The 11,338-nt window shown below is 51.4% G+C and overlaps 2 protein-coding genes across 11 annotated transcripts in view; one reads left to right on the top strand and one right to left on the bottom strand.

Moving 5' to 3' along the window:
• The window catches only part of Cchcr1 (coiled-coil alpha-helical rod protein 1), a 14,010-nt gene extending 7,524 nt beyond the window's left edge, over window positions 1–6,486 (bottom strand). For 2 of the 5 annotated variants that reach the window (XM_021149591.2, XM_021149592.2), the window contains exons 1-5: window positions 6,360–6,486; window positions 5,638–5,786; window positions 5,295–5,361; window positions 4,984–5,197; window positions 2,416–2,719 (exon numbers count right to left, since the gene is read on the bottom strand). In XM_021149591.2, the coding sequence (XP_021005250.1) occupies window positions 2,416–2,719; window positions 4,984–5,197; window positions 5,295–5,361; window positions 5,638–5,786; window positions 6,360–6,435 (810 nt within the window). In that variant the 5' untranslated portion in view covers window positions 6,436–6,486. The remainder of the gene's footprint in view (window positions 1–2,415; window positions 2,720–4,983; window positions 5,198–5,294; window positions 5,362–5,637; window positions 5,787–6,359) is intronic. The other 3 variants (XM_021149593.2, XM_021149595.1, XM_021149594.2) reach the window with 3 other exon arrangements.
• Window positions 6,487–6,765: 279 nt separating this feature from the next.
• On the top strand, window positions 6,766–10,800 carry Tcf19 (transcription factor 19). Of its 6 annotated transcripts, none has more exons than XM_021149231.2 (5): window positions 6,766–6,833; window positions 7,053–7,083; window positions 7,163–7,715; window positions 8,564–9,110; window positions 10,356–10,795. In XM_021149231.2, the coding sequence occupies exons 3-5, from the start codon at window positions 7,478–7,480 to the stop codon at window positions 10,360–10,362; spliced, it is 792 nt and encodes a 263-aa protein (XP_021004890.1). In that variant the 5' UTR covers window positions 6,766–6,833; window positions 7,053–7,083; window positions 7,163–7,477; the 3' UTR covers window positions 10,363–10,795. The 6 variants fall into 6 exon arrangements, with proteins under 6 accessions (XP_021004890.1, XP_029326728.1, XP_021004888.1 ...); XM_029470867.1 differs by having other exon boundaries at window positions 6,770–6,881; XM_029470868.1 differs by having other exon boundaries at window positions 7,053–7,715.
• Window positions 10,801–11,338: the final 538 nt, after the last annotated feature.

Below are 11,338 nucleotides of genomic sequence, written 5' to 3'. Positions count from 1 at the left end.
CACTTTGTAAACCAGGCTGGCCTCCAACTCAGAAATCCATCTGCCTCTGCCTCCGGAGTGCTGGGATTAAAGGCATGTGCCACCATTGGGGGGCAGAGGCAGGCGGATTTCTGAGTTCAAGGCCAGTCTGGTCTAGAGTGAGTCCCAGGACAGCCAGGGCTACACAGAAAAACCCTGTCTCAAAAAAACCAAAAAAAAAAAAAACACCCAAAAAACAAAAAACAAAGATGCAAAAATAAATAAATAAATAAGTAAATAAATAAATAAAAGACCCTGTCTCCAGTGAAAGGAGCTTGAGACCCACACCCGAGTTTGTCCTCTGACCCCTACACATGTGCCAGGCACCCTCACCCACAGACCCACGCCTGAATGTACACACACTCCTCAGTGCATGGTGGGAACAAATGTCTTCAACCCCACGTGCTGGCTCCTCTTTGGTCAATCTGACATGAGCTGGAGTTATTTGAGAAGGGTAACTCAGTTGAGAAAATGCATCCATTAGATCATGCATCCATTAGATCATCCTGTAGGCAAGCCTATGAGATATTCTCTCTGACGTGTGATTGATTTGCAAGGACCCCGGCCCACAGTCGGGTGGTACCACCCCTAGATAGGTGGTCCTGAGTTACATAGGAAAGCAGGCTGACCAAGCCATGAGGAGCAAGCCAGTGAGCAGGGCCCCTCCATGGCCTCAGCTTCCCTCAATGGACTATGAGCAGGGTGAGATAAGCCAGAAGCCCTTCCCTTCCTTCCCAAAGTTGCTTTCTGTCAGTGCTTTATCAGAGCAATAGAATTCTAGCACTTGGGAGGCTGAGTTGGGAGAACTTCCTCAAGTTCAAGGCCAGCCAGGGCTACAGATCAAGACTCTACCTTAATAGCCCTCTACCCACAGAAAACAGACTTGCTACACCCACAAAGCCTACTGCAGGAACAGCACACTTGCCAAAGCTCTCTCCTGTGGCTCTCCCTGCTCAGGCGCTGTTCAGCCCTCAGGGAGACCCCTCATCTGCCCTTTCCCTGCTGGCAGCTTTCTGAGCTCTAGCAGCAGGTTGGACCCTACTTCTGTGTGATCATGAGGATGCTCTGGGGAGGGAGGGTCTTTCTCACTAGACCCCAAACAGTGCCAGGGGCAGCAGAGCAGATGGAGCTGTGGAGCCAATGGGTAAGGGGCATGCCCTGCTTCCTCCTACAGGGTAGGTCAGCCCTGCCAGCCCTGACTCCATTACCAGTATCAAGTTTGCAAAGTCGAGCACAGGTGTTTTTAGACATACGAGCCTGACTCTGTTATTGCCCTCTTTTTGTTTTTGTTTTTTCTGAAGCTTGGCGTGGTGTCAAACACCTTTGATCCCAGCACGTGGGAGGCAGAAGCAAGAGTCAAGGCCAGCCTGGTCTACATAGGGAGACCCTGTCTCAACAACAACAACAATTAAACAACAAAAACCTCTTCTTTTCTGGTGACACGGGGGTGCTGAACCTGTAGCCTTGTGCAGAGAGCAGGCAGGCACTCTGCCCTGAGCTACAGCCTCAGTTACTTAGAACCTGCCAATGGCTATTTGACTTTACACTGTAGCTGTCTTTAGAAATATCAGAAAAGGGCATCGGATCCCATTACAAATGGTTGTGAGCCACCATGTGGTTCAGGACCTCTGGAAGAGCAGCCAGTGCTCTTAACCGCTGAGCCATCTCTCCAGCATCTTTTGACATTCCAGCAGTCCATCTCGCTCACAATGTCTGTCTAGAGCTGACTTCTGAATATGGTACCACTAATAGAGGTTATGGAACATCAGAGTAGGGCGCTTGCTTAGTCAAGCGACAGATTCAGAGAGCCTTCCTACGGGTAATTCACAGGCAACAAGGCTGTCCCTGCTCCCATATTACCAAGAAGACACTCATCTTTAAAGCCTCCCTTCCTGAGCTCTCCACCAGCCCGGGGTGGCCCTCTCTGTCCCTAGACTATGCTTCAGCACTTTCCCAGTTGCAACTGGCTATAGCTGCATTAAGTGTGTCCCATGCAGGCAGGCTGTCGGCGCGGCGGCGCCTTTCATGAGAGCAGACTCAGACAACTTGAATCCCTAGTCAGCTCCTACCTCAAGGACGGCAAAGAGAAGCGCTGGGCAGCCTGGCTGAAAAATCTACCTTTCCCAGTGTTCCCTACGACCCATACCACTGCCCCACCCCACCCCACCCCGACCCCAATCCTTCCCTCCGCCACGTTCTCTGAGTACAGAGGTTAAGAGCAGGTTACGAGCTCACTGGCTCCCAAGTAACAGGTGCAGCCTGAGGGAAACCAAAATACCCAAGTATTTTGGGGGGCTTCCCCCACCCCCCACGGGTCTGCTGCTCCCGAGGCTCCTTGCAATTTACTGGACAGCGTGCCCTGATATGTTTCTAAGCCCCTCCCACCCCCGTGTTCACCTGCTCTTGGTGCAGACTCTGAATCTCCTCCAGCTCCTTGTGCTTCGCCTCTTCCAGGTTCTTCCGAACCATTTCAGCTCCGGCCAAGGCAGTGCGCAGGCCCTCGGCCTCAGCTTGCCCAGCCTTCTCTGCCACTACCAGAGCATCCAGCTCCACGGCCTGAGTCTCCAACCTCATCTTCTGCTGCAGCGAGGTCTCCCGTAGGGACCGGACTTCCTCCTCCAGCCGCCGCAACTCTTGGAGCTGCCGTGAGATCAGCTCGGCCTGCTGGCTCAGGGCACTGGAGAACCCCAGCTCCAGAGACCTTCAAAGACAGGTGGGCACAGGTGAGCTGCTGGGAGGGTGGAAGCAAGGGGCTGAGCTGAGGCAGGAGGATATATTCATCTACCACACCACTGTCAATCATCCACCAAGTCCCTACTAAGCACAACGAGGTCATCCACTTTCTGGGCTCAGTCGACCTAAGGGCTAGTGAGATCAGGAGAAGAAGAACACCATCTCTCCAGAGATCCACACATAAGCAGGCAGATGGGTTAAACGGCAAACAAGCACATCGGAGGGCTTCATGTTTTGAGTTCGAGGATGTCTGAATTCTAGATGAGGGCAAAGGACAGGGTGAGGCAGCACTGGGGCAGAGGGACCTGAGCTTCTGCTACCAAGATGGTGGCAAAGCCAAGTGATTTTTTTTTTTTTTTTTTTACACTTTTGTTGTTTCATCTTGTTTGAGACAGGGTCTCATGTAGCCCAGGCTGACCCAGTACATAGCAGAGGCTAGCCCCAGACTTGGGATCCTCCCTGTGCACCAAGGCATGCATGTGTGCGCACGCATATCCACACGAGAAATAAGTATATAAATGCAACAGAAGAAGAAGGAGGGGGAGGGGGAGGAGGGGGAGGAGGAGGAGGAGGAGGAGGAGGGGGAAGATGAGAAGAAGAAGAAGAAGAAGAAGACGACGACAAAGTCACTCACATTTCCCGATGGTGTCTTCCACTTCCCTTCCTGATCTCTCAGTTGCCAGGGGACTTCCCTGACCTTGCACTATGTCAGCAGGCTGGCATCTGTCTTCTCTAAGACTTTTCCCAGGCGTAACTGGGATTACAGGCACTCACTGTTACACCCTGCTCTTTCGGTGCAGGCTTTTTCCATGAGTGTTTGGTACATTGCACAGGGAGTCTGAGGTGTCTGCATATCTGAATTAGTTATGTGGAGGCTCCAGAGGCATCTCTGTCCCTGAGAATGGCAGGATTTCCTTTAACTGGAGGCTAGCAATGACTTGCCACAGTTCCTTACTATCTGTCTCCTAACATCCCCCTCTGACAGAATGACACCCCAGGAAACTGGGGGAAAGACACAGACGAAACAAAAGTAAGAATTCTCATTCACACAGAGCCGAATATCCACGGGGGCTAAGAGTGCTTGCTGATCTTGCAGAGGACCTGAGTTCAGTTCCCAGCCCCCACCCCACCCCACATTCAAAGGCTGACAGCTGCCTGTAACTCTAACTACAGAGGATCCTTCACCCTCTTTTGGCCTCCAAGTACGAATGCTCACACACAGTCATACACACATAAATAAAGTCTTTGTTGCTGTTTTTTTCCGGACAAGTTTTTCTCTGTGCAGCCCTAACTGTCCTGAAACTCAATCTCTAGACCAGGGTTGGGGCCTTGAACTCAGGGATCTGCCGACCTTTGACTCTCTAGTGCTGGGATTAAAGGCAGGCCATACTAAGCTCAAAAATAAAAATCTTAAGGCTGGAGAGTTGGAGCAGAGGTTAAGAGTTCTTTAGGGGGCTGGTGAGATGGCTCAGCAGGTTAGAGCACCTGACTGCTCTTCCAAAGGTCCTTAGTTCAAATCCCAGCAACCACATGGTGGCTCACAACCATCCGTAACAAGATCTGACTCCTTCTTCTGGTGTGTCTGAAGACAGCTACAGTGTACTTACATATAATAAATAAATAAATTCTTAAAAAAAAAAAAAAAAAAAGAAGAGTTCTTTAGGGGCTGGAGAGACGGCTCAGCAGGTAAGAGCTCCGACCGTTCTTCCAGAGGTCCTGAGTTCAATTCCTAGCAACCACACGGTGGCTCACAACCATCTGTAATAGGATCTGATACCCTCTTCTGGTGTGTCTGAAGAGCTACAATGTACTCATATAAATAAAACTAAATAAATCTTTAAAAAAATTTTTTTTAAACAGTCTTAAAACACACATTGACACCAGGCGTGGTGGCGCACACCTTTAATCCCAGCACTTGGGAGGCAGAGGCAGATGGATTTCTGAGTTCGAGGCCAGCCTGGTACAAAGTGAGTTCTAGGACAGCCAGGGCTACACAGAGAAACCCTGTCTCGGAAAACAAAAAAACAAAAAAAAAAAGAAGACATTTACATTCCTTATATAGTTGAGAATTTAAGTCCAATCTCATTAACCCCAACACATGTGGTCTATTCGTCATAGGGGCCAACAATGGTCTATAGAAAAACCACACAATTTATAGAACCAGGGGCTGAAATGAAGGCATGCGAAGGACCATGAGTCAATCTGAGGAAGAGGTGATTGGCCGATCCCTACCTGCCTCTCCGCCCTAGCCCCTGCCCATCTCCACAGAAATCCTGTCCCCACGTGGTCACTGTCGACCTCTGAGCATCTAGCCGTCTCTCTAAGACATCTTGGCTGGCCGGAGATTGGACCAAGGGAACCTCTGAAGCCCATGTCGGGGCCATTCTTGGCAGAGTTGGAAGGGGCCGAGCTTGGAAGTGGGAGGGAGGAACCAGCCCAGCAAAACCTGAGGGGTCACAAGAATAAAGACTGTCAGATTCTGAGAGAGGGAGGGGAGTGGGGAGAGGGAGATGATCCTGGCCTCCTTGACTAGCCTCACTGACCTGACGGTGGCAACATCTTCCTGTTATATGAATCCTGTAGATCTTGTCTCCAGTCACCTCTGTTTCCCTGGACAATAGGAGAAACAAGGATACTTCAGTTCAATTTTCAGGCCACCTTCCAAAGAGAAAGCCCTATAACAACAAAGTCATAATCCTTAAGTTACTGACAGGTCTATCGGGCTGTAAGCTTCTCTTTTCCTACTTCCCTAAGGCAGACGGTAACCAAACCACTTGCTTGTCCCAACTACGCTCCTGATAGAATGAACCAGGCAACAACCCTAAGGTAAATTTACTGAGATGAGGCTTCCTTCTACTTACAGGAATCTGGGTGGTGTGCCCTTACCTTCCTCCTTAAGTGTCTACGGTCCCTGCAGCTCAGGACTCTCTGGACACAGTATAAGGAGCCCACTCTCCACAGTCCTTGCCATGGAATGGTAGGGCCGTTGGGAAGCCCATCTAGGCACCATCGAGCCAGGATTTCTGAGTCATTTCCTATTAAAGAATTAGCCCAAGGCCTGGTCCCGGAAGAATGAGGCCACATGTGGGGTTAAGCGTCTTCCCGAGGATCCCTGAGGAATCGGAGCAGCCTGGAGCCCGTTGCTGGGAAGCCAGCTTCCTGGCAACTCATCTGGGCCTCTCTGTAACGGGCCTCAGTTGCTCTCTATCCCCTCGGCTTCCATTCCCGATGCATCTCTCTTCCGAGTCCTACAGCATCTTCTTTCCCCCACTTCCATCAGAATTCAAGTTTTTGGGTTTCTTTTTTTTTTCTTTTCTTTTTCACTCAACCCCCGCGATTCCTACCCGTTTCTCTTCCTAGACCTAGTCTGCGTCTTTTTCGATGGAATTATCTTGGTCGCTCCCTGTCCTGTCTCCCCCACTTCTCTCCCGCACACACCCCGGGCTAATCCCCGTCAGGACCCTGAACTCTGAGGCTGTCTTGACCTCCTCATCTATCCTTTGACCCGGCTCCTGCACCCCTCTTGCCCTGTGGATCCCCTCCGCCCCCCTTGCGCCCCCTCTCAGACTCTTCCCGCCCCCAACTGACTCTCCCCGAACGCCCCTTACCCAGCGCGAGATCCGCCCTCTTGCCACGCCCCTTACACCTAGCGCCCAGTCTAGACGCCACACCCAGATCACGCATGCGCGGGGCGGCGGGCTGCTCTACAGCTCCATTTCTCCCTACCGGAAATAGGAAGAAGAAAGGTGCACGCAGGCACCCTGACGCCCCAAACTTTCTCCGCGCCCTGACGGCCCCTCCTCTCCCCGGGAACCCGGGAAAACGTGCCGGCCAATCAGAAGTGGCGGAGAGCGAGAGATTGGCAACTCCTCCCCGCACATAGGCCAATAGAGCAGAGAGGTGCAACTCAGATAGCCAATCAGAAGCAGCCGGCGGGGGAGGCGGGCTCGCAGGCGCGAAGTCGGACCCGGGAATTCCGAAGGAGGAGTCTGCGCGGCGCGCGCGCGCGCGCCTTCGCCCAAGCCCCGCCTTCGGGGCGGCTTCCTTGGCTGTCAAACCTCGGCGGGAGCGCGGGACGCAGGGTACGGATTCCCTTCCTCAGTTTACCCCGCGAGCGAAAAAAGGAAAGGGTGAGATCCATTTTGTTACAGAATTAGGGACCCGTCTGCGCCGCCCTTTGCTGGTGACAGCGAATTCACTTCCCTTAGGGGAACTGATCCGAATAGCGGGTGTGGGGGGGTAAGATGGAAGGGGTGCTCTACTTGGATTAGAAAGTTTAACCATAAACTCCCTGACTCCAGGCTACACTTAGGGAGAAGACTCGTGTCGCACGTACGTTTGTGTACCAGGACCCCCTTCACCCACTCTGCCTGTTCTCAGCTGCGGTTTAAACTAGCTTTGCCTTGCACAGATTGTCGGAGGCTCCCGGATGTTGAGCGGCCTGAGGATCCGGCTTCACTGAGGTGCCACAAGACGTCTTCCAGGTTTTGCATCGCATCAGGACTTTACTAGAATTGTTTTTTAAACCACATCTTGACAGCCTCTGTCTTGGTGCATATCCAGGCCTCTGGCGCTCTGAATCTGCACTGCTTAAGTTGGCATTAGGCACAATACTTAGCTGTTGACATCAGAGAGAACTGAATTGAAGCCCACGGTGCATGACCGAGGAGTAGGAGAGGGAATGGACTTCTGAGGTGGGCGAAGTGGTGCAGAGGGGGCACCCCCCATGCTGCCCTGTTTCCAGCTGCTGCGTATAGGGGGCGGCAGGGGCGGTGACCTCTACACCTTCCACCCCCCGTCCAAGTCTGGCTGCTCCTATCGATTGGGCTGCAGGGCCGACCTGTGTGATGTGGCCCTGCGGCCCCAGCAGGAGCCCGGCCTCATCTCTGGAGTCCATGCAGAATTGCATGCTGAACTCCAAGGGGACGACTGGAGGGTCAGCCTGGAGGATCACAGCAGCCAAGGTAAGCAATGAGCAGAGAGCCCCAGACAGACATGAGTAAGAGGAGCCTCTGGGACCCTGCTACCTGCCTCCCAGAGTCCTGCTAGCTTGGTAAGCAGTCTTGGTTCTGTCAGCTCTACACAGGACTAAACCTGCTTGTCTGCTTTAGCTTACACCGGACCTAAGAGGGATGTGCCCGCAGTCATCAAATTCTACATTCTAGTATTTAGCTCAGATTTGACTGTTTCCATGTTTGCTGAAGCACCTTGTTCCTGTTAAGGCATTTATGAGTGTTTTAGTGATCTAGGCATTCCGTCCCAACCCAAGGCAGTCCACAAAGGCTGGGGTTTACCTCAGTATTCCATCTTCAGGTCTTAGCTTCCTAGACCAAATGCAAGGTTTGAAACCTGACCTGAGGTGTCATGGGCATTATTAGTCCCCAACAGGCAACAGTGAGTGCTTGCCGTTTATGGTCTGGGCCCTATTCTGTGTTAGATGTAGATGGATGCTGTCTGCAAGGGAAATGAGACACAAAGAGGCTAAGAGACAGCAAGGGGCAATCTCAGCACTTCAGAGCTGAGGCAAGAGGATCCTGAGTTCTGGGACTGTCTTCGGAAGAAAAAGAAATAAGCCCTTTATCAGAAGTTGTGTTTAAGCCAGAGCTAAGCACAGAAAAGCAGCCTCCCACTGTCATTGTTGAGAAAAACAGGCTTGTCCCTAGCCAATAAAGCTTGCATGTGAGGTTTTGAGTTTTAACGCTTAACCCTGTGTTCCCTTGAAAATTGAACAGCCAGCCAGATCATGTTAATTCTGACTACAAGCCTGTTCCTGTTCTTGTCATTTGTCTTATGTCTGTCTCATTATCACCAGGGACTTTGGTCAATAATGTCCGACTTCCAAGAGGCCACAGACTGGAGTTGAGTGATGGTGACCTTCTGACCTTTGGCCCCCAAGGTCAAGCAGGAAACAGCTCCTCCTCAGAGTTCTACTTCATGTTCCAACAAGTCCGGGTCAAACCTCAGGACTTTGCAGCCATAACCGTCCCTCGGTCTAAGGGAGAGGCTGGTGGCGGTTTCCAACCTATGCTGCCCCCGCAAGGGGCACCTCAGAGGCCACTCAGCACTCTCTCCTCTGCCCCCAAGGCCACATTGATTCTCAATTCCATCGGCAGCCTCAGCAAACTCCAGGCCCAGCCTCTCACCTTCTCCCGTGGTGGTGGCAGGCCACAGGGCCTAGCTGTTCCCTCTCAGCATGGGGAAGCACAAGTTTCGTCTGCTCCACCCACAAGAAACCGGAGGAAATCAGCTCATAAGGTGTTGGCAGAACTAGATGACGAGGTTTCCCCAGGCCCCCTGTCGGTCCTGACGGAACCCAGGAAGAGGCTCCGGGTGGAGAAAGCTGCTCTGATAGCCAGTGGGTAAGTGGGGGTCACCTGTCAGCACCTCGAATTCTAGACCTTTGAACAGCCTCAGACTGAGGTCTTAGAAGGCAGGGAAGGGGCGGGGGGGGGGTGCACAGGCACAGCAGACGCCCAGGTTAGCTTTCACCCATAAATGCATGACAAGCTACTACGTGGGAGCAATGGTTAGGACTGGACTATACAAAGCAACCTGGGAGACAGGGAACAAAGAGATGTCTCACTAGAAGAGCACTGCCTAGCAAGCACCTGACTTGCCCAGGTTTGGAGTCCCAGCAGTATACATAAAAAACCATACTGACACTGTCTCAAAACTAGAGAGGAGAGCAGGTCAACTCAAGGGTGATTTGTTTGCCTGCATGATTGGGTATCACTTGCATGTAATACTGGCAGAAGCCAGAAGAGGGCACTGGGTTCTCTGGAACTGGAGTGAAGGTTGCTAGCCGCTATGTAGGTACTGGGGTTCAAACCCAGATCCTCTCTGGAGGAGACACCCAACTCTTTTTTTAATACAAGGTCTCACTGTGTAATCCAGGGTAGCCTCAAATCCCTCATGTAGTCGGGATAGAGCATTCAGAATGGAAGTTGTATTGGATTGAAGACGTCAACAGCTCATATCCAAAGCCAAGTATCTTTTGTGCTATGTGTGTGTTCTACTTAACATCCTTAACCTCCAAGTTCCTCTATCCCAGTCCTTTAGCCTCCTGTTCTGGCTACCAGTTACCCAGAGGCGAGTTAATCAAAGGGTTTCTCAGGAACACTCACTCCCTTAGGGAGTCCTGTCCAGCCTCTATTTGCTAGAAGAGCCTGGGTTTGGTGTGATAGCTGTGACATCTGGTACCCTCTGGCCTGCACTGGCTACAGCATCCAGGATGCCATATTGGCATCTTGACTTTGCAGCCAGGACACAGATGTGACTCAGGGTCAGGCACAGTGTAAGAATGGATCTTGGGCAGTCAGATGGGCTCAGCAATTAAGGGCACACTGGCTGCTCTTCCAGAAGTCTGGAGTTCAATTTCCAGCAACCACATGGTGGCTTGTGACCATCTCTAAAAGGGATCTGATGCCCTCTTCTGGCCTGCAGGTGCACATACAGGCAGAGCACTCAAACATAGTAAAAAGGAATCCTAAGGGCTGAAGCATTGTGTGTGTGGGTGTATGTGTGGGTGTGTGTGTGTGCATGCATGCATGCAAAACATTCATTCAAAAGTTACCATGGCCTTTGAGAAATGTCTTTCTCCAAAGGGAATGACCACAGGGAAATGTCCATTGATATAAACTGACTCAAGGCTGGAGAATGCTTACGACTGAAGTGACAGAAATGATGGTTTCCTGCCAAAGATGTTGCAGCCTCCAAGTTACCAGTGAGCTACAAGCCCAGTCACAAGGAATAAAGCCTTGTCTCCATGGATGCCAGGATACGTGCAGTTAGAGCACCAGTCTCAGAAACCATTCCTAGAAGGTATGGTTTTATTTTGCTGATGCCAGCATACCAGGCAAGTGCTCTGCCACAATACCCTAACCCTACTCATGTTCTTGAATGGCATCACCAAAAGCACCCTGAAGGACCCAGAGCACATTCCCAAGGCTTCCTCATGCCACCGCTAGCTAGTACCACCACCAGCTGAGTCTCTGGGACTAGCTTTTCAGAGCTGTCTTTATTCCCAAATAAAGAATAAACTGTTTCATCTACTTGCGTTGAATCTAAGTCTGTTTTTCAAACGATGGGAAGATTAGATTTGGTGAGGTCTGGAGATGGAATTCTCCATAGCACAAGGGCTTGTGGAAACCAAGCGTGGAGTTGGGCAGGAGAAGACTATGAGTAAAGGCACTTGCTGCCAAGCCTAGTGACCTGGACTTGACCCACAGGACCTGTGGGTCCTGGTTCTCTCCTGTCCATGGAGAGAACCAACATTTTTTCCTCACATTGTGACAATCTCCACACATAAATATGCACATACTTACTGTGTCCAGGCCAGCTTGGTCTTCATGAGATACTAACTGGGGGAGGGGGGGGCAGAGATCTGGTAGGGCTGACATTCAGCAGCAAAAATGCTTCAAGACTTGGCTTTGGGGGCTGGAGAGATGGCTCAGTGGTTAAGAGCACTGACTGCTTGCTCTGCCAGAGGTCCGGAGTTCAATTCCCAGCAACCACATGGTGGCTCACAACCATCTGTAATGGGATCCATTGCCCTCTTCTGGTGTGTCTGAAGATAGCTCATATACAT

Source organism: Mus caroli, chromosome 17 (genome assembly GCF_900094665.2).
Source record: "Mus caroli chromosome 17, CAROLI_EIJ_v1.1, whole genome shotgun sequence".
In the NCBI taxonomy this organism is placed as follows: Eukaryota; Metazoa; Chordata; class Mammalia; order Rodentia; family Muridae; genus Mus; species Mus caroli.
The sequence above is the reverse complement of the archived record's forward strand: the minus strand, read 5'-3'. Positions and strand labels throughout refer to the sequence as shown.

Coding starts and splice junctions, on each gene's coding strand:
- Tcf19 (XM_021149228.2), top strand. CDS start 7,478: ATGCTGCCCTGTTTCCAGCTGCTGCGTATAGGGGGCGGCAGGGGCGGT. Junction 7,716..8,563: donor GGAGGATCACAGCAGCCAAG/GTAAGCAATGAG, acceptor CATTATCACCAG/GGACTTTGGTCAATAATGTC.